The following is a 24100-nucleotide window of genomic DNA, read 5'->3' as shown; positions in this document are numbered from 1 at the left end:
TATTGTTTTCTCTCCAGTTTCCTTCCATTTTTTTACTCAACTTTCTTTCTTGATTCCTTTCTTTTTGTTTATTTATTTTCTTTTCAATTGAGTTGAAATTTTTTCGTCCTAATTGAAATTTAATTTAAGGGAGATCAACTTAGAGGGCCCGATCTTGTGACTGGCGCAAGGATGTCGCAGATCAAGGCGAGGCTCCGAACCTGCACGCACACCATGCATGCGCCAAGGTTTGCTCCCAATAGCTAGAGGGCGTCACTCTAAAAAACGGAGGTGGACTGAGGCGTGGCCTGTAAGCCCAACGAACCATATAAGGACTAGCTCAATAACAATAATAATAATAATGATAATACTAATCCCCAGGAGCCACCCAGCTTTAATAATAATTCCCTTGAGTTGTGCTCTACAAATAAATTTTCCTTGTCTTGATCAATATTAAAAGGCTAATGACTACAAATTTAGAGCCAACAGCGAGCCAATGAGACACTTGCGTGTGGCTACAAATAGGCAAGGCCCACCAAACCAAAGCGCGGAAGTCAATTCACAGAAAGTGTAAGTTGAACGCCCTTATTCTCCTTAAGTATGCACATAATTATGACGTATTCTTGTTAATATTTCTCACAGAAATATGGAGTATGTATTGGCGCTGCGAAGGCAGAGGCGTGAACGCGTTCACCGGCCGCGAATCACGTTTTTAAACTATACAGAGAACGAAGCAAAAAAAAAATTGAGAATGAGCAGGGCAGCGGTGGCCGACTTGTGCCATCTGCTCTCAGAAGAGCTGGAGACCAGCTCCGTAAATCCCTATGCCCTCCCCGTTGCTGTCAAAATCACCGCAGCGCTGCATTTTTATGCAACTGGGTCGTTCCAGCATGCTTTGGGATCAATGGGTGGCATTGCACAATCTGCCATAAGTTCAGCAATACATGCAGTAACGTCAGCCTTAGTCCGACATGCCCACGAATACATCAAGTTCCCCGTATCTCCTGACCACCAAGAGCGGGTGAAGGGTGAATTCGGGGCTAAGTTTGGGTTCCCTGGGGTCCTCGGTGCGATTGATTGCACGCATGTACAGCTACGTGCGCCGTCAGAGAACGCTCTGATCTACATCAATCGTAAAGGAACTCATTCAATCAACATCCAGGTAATTTGTGATGCAATGTGTAACATAACACATGTATTTGCGAATTACCCCGGATCCACCCATGACTCCTTCATCCTGGCCAACTCAACCATTCCAGAGCTCTTCCAGGGGGATCCCCCTCTGGAAGGGTGGCTACTGGGGGACAACGGTTATGCTCTGAGGACCTGGCTGATGACACCATTCATCACGCCGGGAACTCGGAGTGAGTTGGCCTATAATCGAAAACACTCGCGTACGCGTAGTGTGATCGAGAGAACATTTGGGTTGCTAAAAATGCGCTTCAGGTGTTTGGATAAGTCTGGTGGGACATTGCTATATAGTCCTCAAAAAGTCGCAGCATTCTTTGTGGCGTGTTGTGTTCTGCATAACATGGCCATTCGCCATGGGTGTCTGCCCGACATAAACGAGGAGAGAGTGCAGGACTATGTGCGACATGATGCAGAACTGCATGTGCTGATGCCCATTGACCCAAATGCACCACAGGCAGCACGGGCGAGGAGGGAGGAGTTGGTCCAGGAATTCGGCCGCCGCTAGCCAGGTATGTTCTGTAATATTGAATTGTTCTTGTATTAATCAATTTATCATTTAACAATTATTTTGTTTTGTTTTCAGAGCTTGAGATCCAGGAGAATGTTCTCCATGGACATTTTATTTCTCGCTTGGCTCTCACTTGGCACTTCAGCTTATTGATCTGTATTTATTTTATTTCGTTTATAAGTTATGGACTTTATTTTTCAATAAATTATTTCAAACGAAATAAGCCTGTTTTACTTTGTCCAGATGATGATCTCCTTTTCAGATGCTTCTATAACAAAATGTCGAATGTTTATGGTCAAATTTGTTACACATGGCCTATACAAGTATGACAAAAATCATGTTGTACATTTGCTATATTATGCATTAACCAGAAGAGACAACTGTTGGAAATATGGTGCACTGTGCGCTCAAGTGTTTGTGATGCTGAGGCGGCACATGCGGTGTGGGCGTGTGCACGTGCAGAAGTGTATGCGTAAAGGCTTACACCCGTTCATTCATTCATGTTTGGTCCTCTGTTTTTATTTTGTGGATTATTGCTAATAAAAACCTACCAAGCCTCATCATTGGATCGCGTATCCCTGTGGCTAAACGGTTGGAAACCGCAACCGCCTCCCATTAATTGTTACATTTTTCCACTGCACTGTGTCCTTGGATGATTTAAAACAACAAAAACGCTTTTACATAAGCTCATGGCATTAAACACATTTAACCACACACAAATAAAATGTAGGGGCATAGCACGGTATTGAGTTTGGAAACATTTCACTAGGAACCAGAAATGATTTCGTATTTAGGCATAGGCATAGTTTTGCAGTATTTTTTTTTTTTGCCTCAATAGGCTATAAATTATACCAGACTCAATTCCAATCGGTGGGCTAGGCTACTCATCACCACACGTAGGCAAATCAGTGAAGAATTTCTTTATTAGCCTACAATTTTCGCCCTCCTCGGGTCCGCAGGCGTGGGGTGCCACGGCGGCGCGGCTGGTCACGGGAGGCGCTGGAGGTAGCAGAGGCCAGCGAGCTCCGAGTCCGACTCGCAGGTGGTGACCACGATGGACTGGGGATGGGGGCAGCAGCGGGCAGTGTGGATGGAGTTTCAGGTGGCGGCGGGGAGCTCTGCGAGGCGAGGCGCTCCACTGCTGCGGCTAAACGATTTAAAGGCTCCAGGAGCCGGGCATTGGAGCGCCTGATTGCCCGCAGTTCCCGCTGCAGCATGTCGAAGCCCCTTTTCTGCTGCAGCAGGAACTGGTCCTCCCCACCTGCCGCCACCTGTCGCGGTGTTGGGCGAGGCCGCTGCTGCCCATCACTGCTCGTTCGGGTCACTGGCCTCTGCGCGCTTGGTCCAGCCACAGGATCTTCCAGCGGAGCTGAAACAGTTTTGACGTTTTAGAGAATTCGGCTAATTATCAATAGGCCTACTCGCATGAAACTTTGTTCCATACCTTCATGTCCAACCTCCAACCCTCCGAAACCCACCACGCTGTCTGGGCAGAGAGTGGAGGCGGCTATGTCCTCCGCTGGGGTCAGAGGATCCTGGGCTGGACTTGGTCCTCCTCCCGTGGCCCTGAGCTCTTTTCGGGAGGCAGCGACCTTTTGTTTTCCCCGTCTTCGGACATCATTATATCTTTTTCTGCATTGCAGCGGCGTTAGACTTCTGCCCGAAGACGAGGAAACAGCGGTCGCTACCTCCTCCCACGCCTGCTTTACCTACGAATACAAATTATTATTATTATTATTATTATTATTATTATTAGGCCCGAGCGCCATACATGGCGGTAGGGTCTATTGCTTCTGCAACGCAGGGGGGCACCAGGGTGCGCTTCGATGGCGTACGGAGTGCACAACGGACACGACAGCGACCTCCGACCACGACAGACGCATAGGACTCGGCCAGAGCTTTCCGAAAATGTCTAATGTGTAAAAACAGCTACAATGGAAAAACGCCTATATTGTTTTTGCGTTTGCAGAAAATCCCTCCCGGGGGCTTCAGCGGCCAACCGCGCGCTCCACGTACACGCCAGGAAAAAATGACCCACAACTTTTTTGTGCGCCTTAGCCAGAGCTTTCCAACGGTGTACAGCATGTGGTGGTAACGGCAACGGCTTAGGTTTTTTGGGCAAAAAACGATTATTTTTCTTTCTTTCTTTCTTTCTTTCTTTCCGCCTCTTAAAACTGGATTTTCACCCCCTGAACGTGCGCGAAAACTCAATTAAAAATCACCGAAAAATCCGGTCTGGTGAAAAATTTACGAAAATGTGAGTGTCCAATGTGGGACGTGCAAAATGGCACAACAGCGCCACCTGCAAATTTGAAAAAAATTATTCAGTGACGGAGAGCCTCCACCAACTTGGACACACACTCGCGCCTTTGGGCACAGACATTGTCCAGGTCGTGACCAGCAAATAACATTATTATGACCCCGCCCCCTGACAAACAGGAAGTCCCCTATTTTGAGTGGAAAAATGAGGAAAAGTCAAATTGCCTCCACGCTGATGTCGCATTTGAACGAACTCCTCCGTGGGCGTTTGTCCGAATGAGCTTCTGATCGCCTCTAACTCATCTACACATGTTGGGGATCAAAAGTTATCCAAATAATTTTGCTACGTTTTGCGGTCTTCGTCCAGTGGAGCCCCAAAGTTGACCTTTATTTTGGCGATTTCTGAGACCTCAATAATGGCCCCCGTTCGCACAAACTAGCTCGGATTATTACCAAAACTCATACACATGTTGCCCCTTCACCCCCGCATACATGACATGAGGTTTGGTGGCAGTGGACCCAACAGCGCCCCCTATAAAATGCATGTTAATGTCATCACTCATTCACTGGGTACGTACCAGAGAGTCATGACCCTGACAGTTGCATGCGCCTTGGTCAGAGCTTTCCGAAAATGTATAATATATGGTATTTCGAGCAACGGGAACCCTTGTTAGGCCCGAGCGCCATACATGGCGGTAGGGTCTATTGCTTCTGCAACGCAGGGGGGCACCAGGGTGCGCTTCGATGGCGTACGGAGTGCACAACGGACACGACAGCGACCTCCGACCACGACAGACGCATAGGACTCGGCCAGAGCTTTCCGAAAATGTCTAATGTGTAAAAACAGCTACAATGGAAAAACGCCTATATTGTTTTTGCGTTTGCAGAAAATCCCTCCCGGGGGCTTCAGCGGCCAACCGCGCGCTCCACGTACACGCCAGGAAAAAATGACCCACAACTTTTTTGTGCGCCTTAGCCAGAGCTTTCCAACGGTGTACAGCATGTGGTGGTAACGGCAACGGCTTAGGTTTTTTGGGCAAAAAACGATTATTTTTCTTTCTTTCTTTCTTTCTTTCTTTCCGCCTCTTAAAACTGGATTTTCACCCCCTGAACGTGCGCGAAAACTCAATTAAAAATCACCGAAAAATCCGGTCTGGTGAAAAATTTACGAAAATGTGAGTGTCCAATGTGGGACGTGCAAAATGGCACAACAGCGCCACCTGCAAATTTGAAAAAAATTATTCAGTGACGGAGAGCCTCCACCAACTTGGACACACACTCGCGCCTTTGGGCACAGACATTGTCCAGGTCGTGACCAGCAAATAACATTATTATGACCCCGCCCCCTGACAAACAGGAAGTCCCCTATTTTGAGTGGAAAAATGAGGAAAAGTCAAATTGCCTCCACGCTGATGTCGCATTTGAACGAACTCCTCCGTGGGCGTTTGTCCGAATGAGCTTCTGATCGCCTCTAACTCATCTACACATGTTGGGGATCAAAAGTTATCCAAATAATTTTGCTACGTTTTGCGGTCTTCGTCCAGTGGAGCCCCAAAGTTGACCTTTATTTTGGCGATTTCTGAGACCTCAATAATGGCCCCCGTTCGCACAAACTAGCTCGGATTATTACCAAAACTCATACACATGTTGCCCCTTCACCCCCGCATACATGACATGAGGTTTGGTGGCAGTGGACCCAACAGCGCCCCCTATAAAATGCATGTTAATGTCATCACTCATTCACTGGGTACGTACCAGAGAGTCATGACCCTGACAGTTGCATGCGCCTTGGTCAGAGCTTTCCGAAAATGTATAATATATGGTATTTCGAGCAACGGGAACCCTTGTTAGGCCCGAGCGCCATACATGGCGGTAGGGTCTATTGCTTCTGCAACGCAGGGGGGCACCAGGGTGCGCTTCGATGGCGTACGGAGTGCACAACGGACACGACAGCGACCTCCGACCACGACAGACGCATAGGACTCGGCCAGAGCTTTCCGAAAATGTCTAATGTGTAAAAACAGCTACAATGGAAAAACGCCTATATTGTTTTTGCGTTTGCAGAAAATCCCTCCCGGGGGCTTCAGCGGCCAACCGCGCGCTCCACGTACACGCCAGGAAAAAATGACCCACAACTTTTTTGTGCGCCTTAGCCAGAGCTTTCCAACGGTGTACAGCATGTGGTGGTAACGGCAACGGCTTAGGTTTTTTGGGCAAAAAACGATTATTTTTCTTTCTTTCTTTCTTTCTTTCTTTCCGCCTCTTAAAACTGGATTTTCACCCCCTGAACGTGCGCGAAAACTCAATTAAAAATCACCGAAAAATCCGGTCTGGTGAAAAATTTACGAAAATGTGAGTGTCCAATGTGGGACGTGCAAAATGGCACAACAGCGCCACCTGCAAATTTGAAAAAAATTATTCAGTGACGGAGAGCCTCCACCAACTTGGACACACACTCGCGCCTTTGGGCACAGACATTGTCCAGGTCGTGACCAGCAAATAACATTATTATGACCCCGCCCCCTGACAAACAGGAAGTCCCCTATTTTGAGTGGAAAAATGAGGAAAAGTCAAATTGCCTCCACGCTGATGTCGCATTTGAACGAACTCCTCCGTGGGCGTTTGTCCGAATGAGCTTCTGATCGCCTCTAACTCATCTACACATGTTGGGGATCAAAAGTTATCCAAATAATTTTGCTACGTTTTGCGGTCTTCGTCCAGTGGAGCCCCAAAGTTGACCTTTATTTTGGCGATTTCTGAGACCTCAATAATGGCCCCCGTTCGCACAAACTAGCTCGGATTATTACCAAAACTCATACACATGTTGCCCCTTCACCCCCGCATACATGACATGAGGTTTGGTGGCAGTGGACCCAACAGCGCCCCCTATAAAATGCATGTTAATGTCATCACTCATTCACTGGGTACGTACCAGAGAGTCATGACCCTGACAGTTGCATGCGCCTTGGTCAGAGCTTTCCGAAAATGTATAATATATGGTATTTCGAGCAACGGGAACCCTTGTTAGGCCCGAGCGCCATACATGGCGGTAGGGTCTATTGCTTCTGCAACGCAGGGGGGCACCAGGGTGCGCTTCGATGGCGTACGGAGTGCACAACGGACACGACAGCGACCTCCGACCACGACAGACGCATAGGACTCGGCCAGAGCTTTCCGAAAATGTCTAATGTGTAAAAACAGCTACAATGGAAAAACGCCTATATTGTTTTTGCGTTTGCAGAAAATCCCTCCCGGGGGCTTCAGCGGCCAACCGCGCGCTCCACGTACACGCCAGGAAAAAATGACCCACAACTTTTTTGTGCGCCTTAGCCAGAGCTTTCCAACGGTGTACAGCATGTGGTGGTAACGGCAACGGCTTAGGTTTTTTGGGCAAAAAACGATTATTTTTCTTTCTTTCTTTCTTTCTTTCTTTCCGCCTCTTAAAACTGGATTTTCACCCCCTGAACGTGCGCGAAAACTCAATTAAAAATCACCGAAAAATCCGGTCTGGTGAAAAATTTACGAAAATGTGAGTGTCCAATGTGGGACGTGCAAAATGGCACAACAGCGCCACCTGCAAATTTGAAAAAAATTATTCAGTGACGGAGAGCCTCCACCAACTTGGACACACACTCGCGCCTTTGGGCCTTAAGTGGGTTTTAAGTGGTTCTAAGTGGTCCCACCCATCCTCCGTGGAAATGGCCAGAGGTCTTAGCCAGGCAGCATGGTGGCCTCTCTAAGAGTTTTCTCTGAAATTCGTCAATTTTCCAAATTTCCTCCTTTATTCACAACGGCTACAGTTTTAGACTCGTACATGTTTATACAACCCCTCTGTCACAGACAGATGCTTCAATTTCCATGTTTTTGCCTCCAAAATCAACTTTTTCTAAAGTTTATAGTGACAGGAAGTTTAGTTTACCCGTTTCCTGTCCGTCCCTCTGTGTGTTCCTCGTACTATTTCGCTCTCAACGAAATATTCTTTATATGGAGGGTGCTGCTGGGCTGGTGCACCCTCTCATCAAATCTTTGGCCGGTCAGAGGAATTTACCCTAATTAAAAAGATGAAATATATTAATGCTTAAGCTGTAATTTCCGTTTTCTGCAAATAGACAAGTGCAGTCTTTCATAACATTAATGTTCAATTGGCTGCAGTATTCACTAAGCTTGTGAAGCTCAATTGGTAGAGTGCCGGGTTCCTATACGTTAGGTTGTTGGATCGATCCCAGACATCACATTTTTTTTTTTTCTTTTGGACTCGGTAATTTCTGGTCCCACCCTCATGAAAAATGGGGAAATGATCCCTCTCCTCCAGTGGGGTGCTGTGACCTAATTTTGGCCTGAGAATTGAGAGAACCCTCACCCTCATCAGGCCCATGTTTGCATGGACTTATATCTCAGTAGTAGCAAGGTTGTCGTCAGTGAATGAGCTAGTCCTAACACAGCCTTCACACTTTTCTTATGCTTTCTCATTTTACATGGACCACTGTACACATTGTCTCAGCCTAAGACCATGAGTGCGGGTGTTTCATAAGATATTTTTTTGTTCGACTAATACATTGTCTGTGCCTGTATAGTGTCATGGGCAGAGCATTGGGTTTATAACCAAGAGGCCCTTGGATCAATTCTGAACTTCATAAGTTTCTTTTTTTCTTTCTTTCTTTCTTTCTTTCTTTCTTTCTTTTTTTGGCCCTTTCTGGGAAGAACATGATTTACCGCCTATGGTCCCACCCTCATGAAAAATGGGGAAATGTTCCCTCTCCTCCAGTGGGGTGCTGTCCCCTAATTTCGGCCCAGAAATTTAGAGAAGCCTTGCCCTCATCAGGCCCATGTTTGTATGGACTTATATCTCAGTGGTAAAAGGTCGTCTTAGGTGAAGGAGGTAGCTAGTCCTAACATTTCTAATGCACGGGGAGTTTCACAAGAAATTCCTTTGTTCAGCTAGTATTTTCACTGTGCCTGTATAGTGTCATAGGTAGAGCATTGGGTTCATAACCATGAGGCTGCTGGATCGATTCTGACCTTTACTATTTTTATCTATTTTTTTTTTTCCTCGGCACCTACTGGAAATTACATAATTCAGCACCTATGGTCCCACCCTCATGAAAAAAGTGGAAAGAACGCTACAGAATTTGCATAACTAAAGACATGGCAGGATAGTAGGGAAACTATTGAGGCAACACCAGGGACTATGTCGAAAACAATCTAGAAAATGGAGGGGGAAAATTGACCAAAAATTACCTCTCCTCAGGTGCTGGGACTTAATAGTGGAGCATTATTTTAGAGAACAGTAGTCCACATCAAGCCGATGAGAGTATGTCGTTATAGCTCAGTGATAGTGTGCTGGTCACTGGCATAGGAGGTTGCCAGTTCAAACACTGCCATGACAATTTTCCAATTCTTTGTTTTTTCACATGATTCACATATTTTCGAGCCTGATAAAAGTACACAATGAGAACCAAGTAATGTGACACAATTGTGTATTCCCTTCCCCCTCTTCACTCGTGCAGCCCATTGCAGAGAGGTGTTCCATTTAAACACCCCTCTGGTTCGTTCCACATTACAGTAAAACGTGTCTTCCTACAACAAGTATGAAAAGTTTGCAACGTCTTTTTCTGATTCTCCTGTTTCCGTTTGTTATCTTTGATAGACTTACATTACTTATAGGCTTGTGTTACAAGCTTCATATCTGGAACAGCAGCCCAGGTTGAGGACAGGGGGCCTTCAGGCTGAGGCAACAGTGGGCACCAAAGCTACTTGGGACAAGAGTGAGGCCGGTGTGTGACAAAGGCTCAGGCGAGAGTGGGATGGGGCAGGAGTTATCAGGCGTAAGAGAGTGGTTTGGGTGTGAGACAGAGGCTAAAGCAGGTTTGGGTGACAGCGAACGTGGGCATTCGCAAGGGGGAGGTCGCCAGGGGCAAGAGCGATCAGAAGGGCTCACAAAGAGCATAGCAATCGGGGGGCTCGCATGGGGCGACAGCGAGCAGGGGCGGTTGCAAGGGGGGGAATGTCAGGGGCGAGGGCCGCACGACGCCGCTTGCGGCTTTAATTATTATTATTATTATTATTATCATCAGGCCAAATGGTCTCAATTTAAACCCAAGAGGTGGAATTTTCAGTGGCCTTAGAAACTTACATTGGAAGCTATGCGCACTTACCTCAGAGGGCTTTGGGCATTGTTTTGGCAGTCCATATATAGTGCATTTTCTTTTGGTCACCTCTCTGACCAGCACCATTGTCTCCTGCTCAGAGAAACGCGTGTTTCGGCTTTTTCCTGGTAACATCTTGCGTCATTTGAGTCAGAGGACTCCCTTTTTGTAGACACATGCCTTTCTCAGATTGGTTTATTACTTAACCAATCGAGGCATTGCCACAACCCACGTACGGCCCACACCCAACCCACATTTTGCGCCATGTCTGTGCAGAAGATTTCACACAGCGCGACTCGTCTGCGCGTTCGCCTCGGGTACAGCCTGCGTTTGGATCCACAAGATCGGGCCCAGAGAGTTTTGGTCATCACAACATCGATATGAAACGTGTACTGCAACAGGACTGATACAGGTATAAAGCAGCAACCATCATTTTATGCCATCCAATTCCTACTTACACAACATCCAAAGGTACATTTATACATATGATTCCTGAACAGATGACACAATTTTGTTACAAATGATAAATAATAAGGGTCTTAGCCCATAGTCACTTTTCTAAAGGAATCGTCCATGCTTGAAAGTAATGGGTCCCATAGTTCATGAAAGGTTTGGGTCTGGTTATATTTTTCAAAAGTCAGCTTTTCCAGTGGTAAAAATTCTGACAACTGAGACAAAAAAGTTTTGAAATTTGGAGGAGATTCATCCTTCCAGCGTGTAAGTATGCATTTCTTTGCAAAATACGTTATAGTAATGAGTAATCTGCATTTTTTTCTGTTTAATGGGAGCTCTTAGGTTTCATTTCAAATACCGTTTGTAATGTTTTTTGTGTGAAGGAGTGAATTGACTTCCAGAAAATGTTCAGATTGTCACATTCCCAAAACATATGCAGAAATGTTCCATCCTCCGTTTTGCATCGGGGACATTTTACAGAAATGTCTTTTGAAATTTTGTTCATTTTTACTGGTGTGAGGTACAATTTGTAAATAAATTTAAAATTTGCTTCTTTAATTTTATTGCTTGTAAATGGGAAATATGTGCATTCACATATGTTTGACCATACATTTTCATCAAAAGTCAGCCCTAAGTCCTTCTCCCAGGTGGTCTTTAACGTCTGGAATGATGACTGTCCTCCATTTGCAAGAATATTGTAAAATTCACTAATCTTCCCCTTAATTGTGTCTGATTTTAGTAACCGATCTTCAATTTCCAAAAGTTCCAATCTTAGTTTTTTTGTTTTTATAAGTGACTGGACAGCAGTCCGTGTTTGTAAATATGTGAAGAAATGTTTATTTGAAATATTGTATTGCAATCTTAGGTCAATGAATGATTTCCATTGCATGTTTTCTTTAAATAGATCTTTCAGTTTGTTTACGCCATAGTTTGTCCATACACTTATACTTGTCAATGAAGACTCAGTTTTTATGTCAGGGTTCAGGTGGATAGGACCATATATTGTTAAACCCATGTTCTTTCCACATTTCTTTCTGCATTCTTTCCATGTTTGCAAGGTATTCAAAATGGTAAAACTTTTCTGTATATTTTTTATATTTTCAAAATGATTTATAAATATGAGGGAGCTCAATGACAGATGTTCAGATGCATGTTTTTCTATTTGCAACCACTGAGATTCTTGTCTCTCCAATACCCATGAGGCTAAATTTCTTACTTGAGCCGACCAGAAATAATACTGGAAATTAGGAAGTTCTAATCCTCCCATGGATTGTGGTTTCATCAACGTATCAAGCTTAATTCTGGGTTTTTTATGACTCCAAATAAATTTTGTAAGCTGTGTATTTAATGATTTGAAAAATATTTCAGATAGAAAACATGGTACCATTTGGAATAAGAAATTAAATCGTGGGAGAGTGTTCATTCTAATGACATTTATACGCCCTATTAATGAAATAGGGAGTGTATTCCATTTTGTTAAGTCCAGTTTGACCTTTTCCATAAGAGGTAGGTAGTTTTCTTTATACAAATTAATCAAATTTGATGTAATATTAACACCCAGGTATTTGAAACCCTTCGGTGTCCAATTAAAGGAGCAGGATGAGAGCAGTTTTTCCGTTGGCATCATGTGTAGAAGAGACGCATTTGATTTAGTATAATTAATTTTGTACCCAGAGTAACGTGAAAATTCATTAATTGTACTTTGTAAGTGTGAGATTGAATTTTCTGGGTCTGTTATGTATAAAAGAATATCATCAGCATACAGTGAAATTTTGTGTTCGTGGTCACCCACTTTTAAACCATTAATATTTATATTGTCCTTAACACTTGATGCCAGCGGTTCAATCACCATTGCAAATAATAGTGGTGATAAAGGGCAGCCCTGTCTTGTACCTCTAGTCAGAGGGAAGAAATCAGAGCAGATGTTATTAGTTATGACTGCAGCTTTTGGACATGTATAAATCATTTTGACCCATTCTAAAAAGTCATTGCCTAATTTAAATTTATGCAACACAGAAAAAACAAACCTCCACTCAACCCTGTCAAAAGCCTTCTCCGCATCCAAAGAAAGAAGCAGAGAAGGTTCCTGACGATTATTAAGACAGTTTATTACATTTATGACTCTTCTTATATTATCGGCAGCATAACGACCTTTTATAAAACCGGACTGATCAGGACTGATGAGCTTCGGCAGAACGGATTCAAGTCTCCTTGCTAGTAATTTAGTAATAATCTTGTAGTCGTGGTTTAAAAGGCTTATAGGCCTATAAGATGCACAGTGAGAGGCATCTTTTCCGCTTTTATATATGACACTGATATGAGCTTGATTCATTGACTGTGGGAGTGATTTATGTTGGAAGGTATTATTGATCATATCCATGACAATAGGTTTGATCTCTAACCAAAACTCTTTATAGAAATCTGTTGTGAAACCATCAGGGCCCGGACTTTTATTTGAAGACATTGAATTAATGGTGTTAATAATTTCAGCTTCCGTGATTGGGGTGTTTAACAGTTGACGGTCCTGGTCAGATACCTCTGGAAGATCAATAGTTTTTAAATAGGTATTTAATGCATCCTGGGAGTGCTCCGACTGGGAAGTATAGAGATTGTTATAAAATTTCAAAAAAGTGTCATTTATCTCTTTTGGGTGATGTGTGATTTTGTTATCTTCAAGTTGAATAGTCTTAATTGTCTTTTGTGCTTGTTCTTTTTTTAATTGGTGTGCCAGAAGTTTATCTGGCTTATTTTCAAATTCATACTCTTTTTGCTTAATATAATGCATTTTATGGGTGATCTCATTTGCGATATTTAGGTTTAGCTGAGCTTTGGCAATTGTTAATAACCTCCAGTTATCCTCTGTTTGAGCACTCTTATGAAGTCTTTCATATTTTAATACTTCATTTTCTAATTCTTTTCTTTTAATTTGTTTAACATGGTTCTGAAAAGAAGTATACGATATGATAAGACCTCTAAGTGTAGCTTTTGCTGCTTCCCAAATAATGTTAGGATCTAAAGATGGATTTTTATTTTCTTTGATAAAATTAGTTATCCACTCTCTCATTTTTGTCTTAAATTCACTGTCCTGAAGCATAAAGGAGTTGAATTTCCATCTTCTATTGATGAATTTTTCACGAGTTAGCTTCATTGATAATTGAATTCTTGAGTGATCTGAGAGGATAATGGGGTGTAAGATACATTTACTTATCGCATGTATGTATCTGGAAGGTACAAAAAAATAATCTAACCGAGAGTAGGATTTATGCACATTTGAAAAAAAGGTATAATCCCTAGTTTCTGGATTTAATTCCCTCCATGCATCAATTAAACCACTGTCAACACACAAATCATTCAGAGTCTTAGCAGCCTTTGGATTTGAACTTTTTAGCTGATTGGATTTGTCTTTTTCAGACATCGTCAAGTTAAAGTCTCCTCCTAGTATACCTAACCCTTTGCAGTGTTCATTAAAAAGTAGTATCATATCTGATATGAATGATGGTTCGTCTATATTTGGAGCATAGACATTAAGAAAAGTAACTGGAATTCCATTAATTGTGCCCACGATCAGCACGAATCTGCCATTTGGATCTGAGATCAGCTTATCTAGAAAGAATGGTAAATTCTTATTTAGCAAAATGCATGTCCCTCTGCTGTGTGATTTGTATGAAGAGAAGTAGACTTGGTTTATCCAATCGTTTTTTAATCTGGCATGTTCAATATCTGATAGATAAGTTTCTTGTAGAAAAATTACATCTGCCTTATCTCGCTTAAGTACAGATAAAATTTTCTCCCTTTTGATGTAATTGCCCAGACCCTTTGTATTCCAAGAAACAATATTCATATCACACATGGTATACTTTGTATCATATAAATGACATTATATATAGTAATGTACATAAATGATGTTGCTGCTTTAATTAGTAAGTGTAACCCAAAATTGTTCAAAAGACCATTAGGAACTGAAGATAAAATAAAATAAAATAAACCCACTCATTTCTGTTGTGGCGACCACAACACCCTTTTCTTAATAGGTCTGAGGGGACAATGATCACTAAGTGACAAGCCTATAGAACAGAAATAAACATGACACAGAAAGGTAAATAAAATAATCTGCATCAAATCTGCACATAGTTTTGGCAGCTTGGAGCGTCCCTCCTCAGTGCTAACAAATCACTTTTTCAATTTCAAATCAGTTTTGGACCCTAAAACTGAAATTTTTGTCTTCAAAATTTAACAAATAAACTTTATAGTTACTACTGAAATGATATTAGTGGGGAGATGTATGGTGGCGTGTGGGGAGAAAAAGCCAAAAGAAATTAGAAGGTTAAGTCTTTATTGTATTTATTTGCTTCTCAATATGCTCACCTTACATAACCACCTCACCTCACCCCTCCCCTCCGTTTTTACACGAAATGGTCCGATTAGTCCTCACCCCATTGGAAAGAAAATAACAAGAAAATACCTCATTTTGAGTGAGAGTTGGTGCTGGCACTTCACTATTCCGTCAAACTTTAGACAAACTAAATATTTATAGTGTTCTATCACACAATCCAACTGCAGTCCCTTCCCGTCGTTACGTTGGTTTCGACCGCCCGATGACGTCATAGTTTGTTTAAGGAAGTGCTGTGGCACACGCTTTTCGTTGTTGCCTTTTCGCACATAATGACATATTAAGTCAACAAAAAGTATCGAGTCATCCGAGTACCATACGGGAAGTGGTCCAGAGATATAAAACGGAAGATCTTACCTTCTCTCACTCTGTTAATAACGAAAATGGAATTATCCCAAATCTACCGTGTGGAAACCTGTTGCTCCTCCAACTTTCTGATGAAGACTTGTGCATCCGTGGGACAGTCAAAAAGTTGGATAGAATCACCATGGAGGACACGTAGCCGGTGCGGGTATGCAAAACCTCTGAAGATGCCCTTCTGGATGAGTTGTTCGATGACCTCGGAGAATTCTTTGCGTTTGCGGCGGACTTCTGCTGAAAGATCCTGGCGCAGGGTAAGCTTCACATCACCTTCACGTAGTGTTGTCTTCTTAGAGGCTTGGAGGATCATTTCTTTGTCCCTGAACTTTAAAAAGCGGATCAGTACAGGTCTCGATGGTTTACCGGGTTCCAGTGGCGGTTGTAATGAACGATGTGCTCGCTCGATCTCCAGCGGTGAATCCAGTGACAAGTTTAGCCATTTGGGTAGTCGCTGTTGCAAAAGCTTTAACATATTTTGCCCTTCGGTTTTTTCTGGCAACCCCATCAAAACCAAGTTCTTTCTTCTCCCCCTGTTTTCCAAGTCGTCAGCTTTAGCTTTGAGAGTTTTAACTTGAGTTTGTGCAACTCACGTCTGGTAGTGAGCAGGTCATCCTCCAAGTCCGAGATCCTTTGTTCCACGGTATCCAGACGTAGCTGATGATCGTTCAGCGTTTCGTTTGTTTTTGTCAATGTATCCTTTATCCCCGAAACATCAGTAGTAACTGTATCAAGTCGGCTATCAATGCCATCCAGTCGAGTAATGATGTCTTGGCCTTGGGATTTTAGTTCTGCCATAATATCTGACAGGTCTGGGCCTTCATCACCCTCTTCCTCGGGCCCTTGACATTTTAGCGTCTTTGCTTCTACTTCTGGTTTTTCCGTCATCAGGCATTGTTCTTATCACCTTTATCCACACTGTCCGGCAGATCTGAGTTTCAAATTGTGGGGTGAAAGCAAGTAAAAGTAGATTTACGCACTGAGGTAATCAGGAGCTCTCATTTCAAGCGGCCATCTTGCCCCCTTGCCAAATGTGTACCTGACCTGGAAAATGGCCTCATTTTGACCATATTCACTTTATCATTTCTGACCTGAGCTTCGGCTTCAAGTCTCTGCAAGTGACGCAGTTCTTCTGTTCAGACGAAAAGCCACAGATGAGGAGATAAGACAGAGCAGAAAACAGGAAGCTCAGCGTTGTCCTGCCTCAGATCTGCTCGGAGACATCTTTCAAACATGTCTCTCTTCGTGCTCGTCTTCGCCGCGATGCTCTGCACGCTCGGTGAGTACAAATACATTTTTAATAGTATCATTAAAGCCCCTCTTTGTCTAATAAAGACACATTCTGCCATAACTCACTATAATCTGATAAAACGTCCCGCTGTCCAAGTATTTGTAAATCATCATTTCCTCATTTCTACGACTTTGTTCATCATTTATAAAGAGTAATGACCTTCCTGAATATGTTTAGAGGCGATAAAAGATCAGTCAAGAGTTTCAAAAACTTCAAAAACACACGTCATGAGTTCTAAATCAGCTTTAATGTGACTTTCAAAGCTCCGTTTCCGCCTCCACCTTCCTCTGATCGGAGCCATTTTGTTTTTCCTCTGATCGGAGCCATTTTGTTTTTCTCTGTCCCGTCGGTGCTGCTCAACTGCGAGTGCGATGTGTTCAAGTGCTTTGTGACGTAGTAAATAAGTGGAAACTACGAGTGTGATGTGTTCAAGTGCTTTGTGACGTAGTAAATAAGAGGAAACTACGAGTGCGATGTGTTCAAGTGCTTTGTGACGTAGTAAATAAGAGGAAACTACAAGTGCGATGTGTTCAAGTTCTTTGTGACGTAGTAAATAAGAGGAAACTACGAGTGCGATGTGTTCAAGTGCTTTGTGACGTAGTAAATAAGAGGAAACTACGAGTGTGATGAGTTCAAGAGCTTTGTGACGTAGTGAATAAATGTCTGGTTGTGTGGCGTATACCTATGCATGCGTATGTGTGCGTGTGTGTGTGTATATGTGTGTATATGTATATGTGTGTACGTGTATATGTAATTGTTGTTTTTTGTTGTTGCCATCTAGTTTGTAAGTTTTTTTTATTTTCAAGAATGGTGTAGGAGTTTATAAGATTGTTTTTTCTTCATCCAACTCCTGTTCTTTTTTTTCATGGAATGTATTGTTTCTTTTTTCTTGGATTGTTGCTTTATTTTAGGTTGCATTGCCTTGAAAAAAGAATGAAATGGAATGAAACTACGAGTGCGATGAGCTCAAGTGCTTTGTGACGTAGTAAATAAGTGGAAAATAGAGGCTAGAACTAGAAGTAGTTAGGAAAAGGAGCCTCGATGCTAACTATCATAGCCACTTTAGCATAAGGACCTCTGGTGCTAACTATCATAGCCACTGTAGCATAGGGACCTCTGGTGCTAACTATCATAGCCACTTTAGCATAGGGACCTCTAATGCTAATTATCATAGACACTTTAGCATAAGGACCTCTGGTGCTAACTATCATAGCCACTGTAGCATAGGGACCTCTGGTGCTAACTATCATAGCCACTTTAGCATAGGGACCTCTGGTGCTAACTATCATAGCCACTTTAGCATAGGGACCTCTGATGCTAACTATCATAGCCACTTTAGCATAAGGACCTCTGGTGCTAACTATCATAGCCACTGTAGCATAGGGACCTCTGGTGCTAACTATCATAGCCACTTTAGCATAGGGACCTCTGGTGCTAACTATCATAGCCACTTTAGCATAGGGACCTCTGGTGCTAACTATCATAGCCACTTTAGCATAGGGACCTCTGATGCTAACTATCATAGCCACTTTAGCATAGGGACCTCTGGTGCGAACTATCATAGCCACTTTAGCATAGGGACCTCTGATGCTAACTATCATACCCACTTTAGCATAGGGACCTCTGATGCTAACTATCATAGCCACTCTAGCATAGGGACCTCTAATGCTAATTATCATAGCCACTCTAGCATCAGGACCTCTGGTGCTAACTACTATAGCCACTTTAGCATAGGGACCTCTGATGCTAACTATCATAGCCACTTTAGCATAGGGACCTCTGATGCTAACTATCATAGCCACTTTAGCATAGGGACCTCTGGTGCTAACTATCATAGCCACTTTAGCATAGGTACCTCTGGTGCTAACTATCATAGCCACTTTAGCATAGGGACCTCTGATGCTAACTATCATAGCCACTTTAGCATAGGGACCTCTGGTGCGAACTATCATAGCCACTTTAGCATAGGGACCTCTGATGCTAACTATCATACCCACTTTAGCATAGGGACCTCTGATGCTAACTATCATAGCCACTCTAGCATAGGGACCTCTAATGCTAATTATCATAGCCACTCTAGCATCAGGACCTCTGGTGCTAACTACTATAGCCACTTTAGCATAGGGACCTCTGATGCTAACTATCATAGCCACTTTAGCATAGGGACCTCTGATGCTAACTATCATAGCCACTTTAGCATAGGGACCTCTGATGCTAACTATCATAGCCACTTTAGCATAGGGACCTCTAATGCTAATTATCATAGACACTTTAGCATAGGGACCGCTGGTGCTAACTATCATAGCCACTTTAGCATAGGGACCTCTGGTGCTAACTATCATAGCCACTTTAGCATAGGGACCTCTGGTGCTGACTATCATAGCCACTTTAGCATAGGGACCTCTGATGCCAACTATCAGAGCCACTTTAGCATAGGGACCTCTGGTGCTAACTATCATAGTCACTTTAGCATAGGGACCTCTGATGCTAACTATCATAGCCACTCTAGCATAGGGACCTCTAATGCTAATTATCATAGCCACCTTAGCATCAGGACCTCTGGTGCTAACTATCATAGCCACTGTAGCATAGGGACCTCTAATGCTAATTATCATAGCCACCTTAGCATCAGGACCTCTGGTGCTAACTATCATAGCCACTGTAGCATAGCGACTCTCTCTCTCTTCACACTTCTCTCTCTCTCTCCTCACGCTTCTCTCTCTCTCTCTCTCTCCTCACACTTCTCTCTCTCTCTCCTCAAACCTCTCTCTCTCTCTCTCTCCTCACACTTCTCTCTCTCTCCTCCTCACACTTCTTTCTCTCTCTCCTCACACTTCTCTCTCTCTCTCTCCTCACACTTCTCTCTCTCTCTCTCTCCTCACACTTCTCTCTCTCTCCTCCTCACACTTCTCTCTCTCTCTCTCCTCACACTTCTCTCTCTCTCCTCCTCACACTTCTCTCTCTCTCTCTCCTCACACTTCTCTCTCTCTCTCCTAACACACTCACTAACCACTGTGCCACTGCCTGTTGTTTCAGAGTCGTCCAGTCTGAGGTTGGTTGATGGTCAGAGTCGGTGTCAGGGGCGGCTGCAGGTGCAGAGGGCGGGACAGGACTGGACTGATGTGTTTCCTCGGTACTACCCCCCTCTGTGGTTTTTAAACAGAGTGTGTTTGGAGCTGGATTGTGGGTCAATTGTGAGTCAGAAGTACAAAAGAGGTTCATACAGAGAAGTCGTTGATCTCGATCGTCGCTGTGTCGACTCTTCACTGATCACCTGTTTTGAGTCTGACATTCGTCGCTCTCCCTTCACTCTGGATCTGACCTGTTCAGGTGAGTCTGAAACACCACAGTCATAAATAATCCTACTCATAGTTTTCAGTGACTTAAAGGACAGTAACCATGGCGACCAGACACAGGAGAAAATACTTTACTGAAGTAAAAGTATCCAAGTACCTACTTTCATAAGTACTTTCAGTAAAAGTCACAGTATTTGAGAGGGGGAGGGGTCGTTGGGGAGAGGGGTCGTTGGGGGAGAGGGGTCGTTGCTGAGCGAGACTGAGCGAGACTGAGCGAGACTGAGCGAGCGCTGAGCGAGGGCTGAGTGAGACTGAGCGAGGGCTGAGCGAGGTCTGAGCGAGACTGAGCGAGACTGAGCGAGGGCTGAGCGAGGGCTGAGCGAGGGTTGAGCGAGGGCTGAGCGAGGGCTGAGCGAGGGCTGAGCGAGACTGACCGAGGGCTGAGCGAGGGCTGAGCGAGGGCTGAGCGAGGGCTGAGCGAGGACTGAGCGAGGGCTGAGCGAGGACTGAGCGAGGGCTGAGCGAGGACTGAGCGAGGGCTGAGCGAGCGCTGAGCGAGCGCTGAGCGAGCGCTGAGCGAGCGCTGAGCGAGCGCTGAGCGAGGGCTGAGCGAGGGTTGAGCGAGACTGAGAGAATAATAAGGTGTAAAGCAACACCAAGAGCCTTATTAAATATGATACAAAACTATTCACATTATTCTAAAAGTCAAATAAACCAGACTAAACAGTAAAAAGTGTAACAATAATGATATTAGTAAAATGCTCAAATATAAAGTATTTCATGATTTGGACCAGAATGCAAAAATAAGGCACTATGACGACAGAATAACAAATAAATACATCACATTCATGACGTGGCCAATTCCACCTGAAACCAAAGCCATTCAAAATGATAGATGGAAGTGATGCAGCAGCTGAGGTTTGGTTTTGAGGTGGAGCCGTGTGTGTTCTGTTCCAGGAAGATGAAACTATTGAACATTTGTTTTTCTCTTGTCCAGGGATAAAAAGTTCCACGTCATGAATTGGCTAAAAACAAAAATGAAGAAAACAACACGATTAAAGTTAGAACAAATTGTTTTTGGGAATGACGACCTGCCCAAGGAACTGTTTAGAATTTATAACATCTTAACCATTATGGGTAAATACCACAGACATAAAAGGAAACGGCCAAACAAGAATCCAGCCCTGTTGGTTTTTAAAACAGAATTGAGGGAGTTCTTTGCTTCCTTGAATCTTCTGAAAGACTCGATAACATTTACTCTTATGTGAAGATGTCTCTGAATATTTGTCCTTCTCATTTGTGGGGCTTCCATGTGACTCTGTCCTACGAGACTGAGGATCATGTGTGTGTGTGAAGTGCCTTGACATAATGGACTGAAACGCCTTCACTTCATTTATTTACATTTTTGTTTTCTATTTTCTCATGAAATGTTGTTTTATTTAAATGTTATATGTTCTGCACTGTTTTCTCCCAACGAGAGTTTTTTGTAAATAAAAAAATAATTTAAAAAAAGTTCTATCACCATTGCTTTGCTTTATCTTCTCTACACCAGTGGTTCTCAACCTTTCGGAGCCGCGACCCCCATTATAACAGTTACTGAGGATCGTGACCCCCACCCGGGTCAGACACAGGGACATTAACCCCTTAACTCCCGCCTGAACCCAGCACATTTTCTCCAGTTTGGCTTTACCCCAATCCAAAAGCTTCTGGAAAAAAGGTGAGAAAATAGAGACAAAACTGAGACGAAAAATTGATGAAAAAGTGGCAAAAATGTGACAAAAAATGACAAAAAATGACCAAAAATGTGACAAAAAATGACAAAAAATGACCAAAAAATGACAAAAAATGTGACAAAAAATGACAAAAAATGTGACGAAAAATGTGCCCAACAAAAAAATGATGGAGAAAAAAACCTGCTGACGTGAGGAAAAAGATCCTCTGGGTTCAGGCGGGAGTTAAGAGGTTAAACCAATACAACTCTTAAAAAACAATGGCTAAAACAAAAATGAATTAAATTTAGAACAAATAATGGCACCCTGGTAAAACAGCATGTTTGCTACGACGCCATAATAATAATATTAAAATACATATTTTATCTATATGCTCTGGCGACGCCCCCAAATGTGTCTGGCGACCCCCAGGTTGAGAACCCCTGCTCTATACCAATGGCTGCAGCAGCTCCCGCCCTGGCAGGTGTGACCCACATTTAAACACGGCTTTAAGAAAACACGCCTCATTCTCATAAACATGATTATAACTTATTGATTTGAGCAGTTGCACCTTGTTTATTTTGTAAACAAACAAAACTCTCAGCAATTTAAGGGTTAATATCCCTGAGAAATACAGCATTGCTCTTAGCCAATGAGCTGCTGCAAAACAGCGCAATGTCCCGCCCCCCATCTCCGTCTGGGAGAGCAGGCCCCTCCCCTCTCTCTTTCGCGCGCTACAGCAAGTAATCGAGGAGTCGCCATCTTGTGCTCCGCCTTGTAATCGAGGAGTCGCCATCTTGTGCTCCGCCTTGTAATCGAGGAGTCGCCATCTTGTGCTCCGCCTTGTAATCGAGGAGTCGCCATCTTGTGCTCCGCCTTGTAGTCGAGGAGACGCCATCTTGTGCTCCGCCTTGTAATCGAGGAGACGCCATCTTGTGCTCCGCCTTGTAATCGAGGAGTCGCCATCTTGTGCTCCGCCTTGTAGTCGAGGAGTCGCCATCTTGTGCTCCCGCCTTGTAATCGAGGAGACGCCATCTTGTGCTCCGCCTTGTAATCGAGGAGACGCCATCTTGTGCTCCGCCTTGTAATCGAGGAGACGCCATCTTGTGCTCCGCCTTGTAATCGAGGAGTCGCCATCTTGTGCTCCGCCTTGTAGTCGAGGAGTCGCCATCTTGTGCTCCGCCTTGTAGTCGAGGAGTCGCCATCTTGTGCTCCGCCTTGTAATCGAGGAGACGCCATCTTGTGCTCCGCCTTGTAATCGAGGCGGCGCCATCTTGTGCTCCGCCTTGTAATCGAGGAGACGCCATCTTGTGCTCCGCCTTGTAGTCGAGGAGACGCCATCTTGTGCTCCGCCTTGTAGTCGAGGAGACGCCATCTTGTGCTCCGCCTTGTAATCGAGGAGGTGCCATCTTGTGCTCCGCCTTGTAATCGAGGAGACGCCATCTTGTGCTCCGCCTTGTAATCGAGGTGGCGCCATCTTGTGCTCCGCCTTGTAATCGAGGAGACGCCATCTTGTGCTCCGCCTTGTAATCGAGGAGACGCCATCTTGTGCTCCCGCCTTGTAATCGAGGAGGCGCCATCTTGTGCTCCCGCCTTGTAATCGAGGAGACGCCATCTTGTGCTCCGCCTTGTAGTAGAGGAGACGCCATCTTGTGCTCCGCCTTGTAATCGAGGAGACGCCATCTTGTGCTCCGCCTTGTAATTGAGGAGTCGCCATCTTGTGCTCCGCCTTGTAATCGAGGAGTCGCCATCTTGTGCTCCGCCTTGTAGTCGAGGAGACGCCATCTTGTGCTCCGCCTTGTAATCGAGGAGTCGCCATCTTGTGCTCCGCCTTGTAGTCGAGGAGTCGCCATCTTGTGCTCCGCCTTGTAGTCGAGGAGTCGCCATCTTGTGCTCCGCCTTGTAATCGAGGTGGCGCCATCTTGTGCTCTGCCTTGTAATCGAGGCGGCGCCATCTTGTGCTCCGCCTTGTAATCGAGGAGGTGCCATCTTGTGCTCCGCCTTGTAATCGAGGAGGTGCCATCTTGTGCTCCGCCTTGTAATCGAGGAGGTGCCATCTTGTGCTCCGCCTTGTAATCGAGGAGACGCCATCTTGTGCTCCGCCTTGTAATCGAGGAGACGCCATCTTGTGCTCCGCCTTGTAATCGAGGAGACGCCATCTTGTGCTCCGCCTTGTAGTCGAGGAGGTGCCATCTTGTGCTCCGCCTTGTAATCGAGGAGACGCCATCTTGTGCTCCGCCTTGTAATCAAGGTGGCGCCATCTTGTGCTCCGCCTTGTAATCGAGGAGACGCCATCTTGTGCTCCGCCTTGTAATCGAGGAGACGCCATCTTGTGCTCCCGCCTTGTAATCGAGGAGGCGCCATCTTGGGTTCATCTGTACCCAGCCTCAGCACTACGTCCATTATTTCATCGTGTATGGGTGTGTGTGTGGCTGCGTGTGTGCGTGTGGCTGTGTGTGTGTGTGTGCCTGCGTGTGTGTATGTGGCTATGGGGAGGGGGGTGGGGTGAGCAGTGTTGTTG

General features: G+C 44.4%; 1 protein-coding gene across 1 annotated transcript; it reads left to right on the top strand.

The window, feature by feature from the left end:
* Window positions 1-730: 730 nt before the first annotated feature.
* Window positions 731-1675, top strand: LOC306981267 (putative nuclease HARBI1; the record flags this gene model as incomplete). Its single annotated transcript, XM_079580827.1, has 1 exon — window positions 731-1675. The coding sequence occupies one exon, from the start codon at window positions 731-733 to the stop codon at window positions 1673-1675; it is 945 nt and encodes a 314-aa protein (XP_079436953.1).
* Between the last annotated feature and the right edge of the window lie 22425 nt (window positions 1676-24100).

The sequence above is a fragment of the Gobius niger genome (assembly GCF_951799975.1).
Source record: "Gobius niger genome assembly, chromosome: 22".
In the NCBI taxonomy this organism is placed as follows: Eukaryota; Metazoa; Chordata; class Actinopteri; order Gobiiformes; family Gobiidae; genus Gobius; species Gobius niger.
The sequence above is the reverse complement of the archived record's forward strand: the minus strand, read 5'-3'. Positions and strand labels throughout refer to the sequence as shown.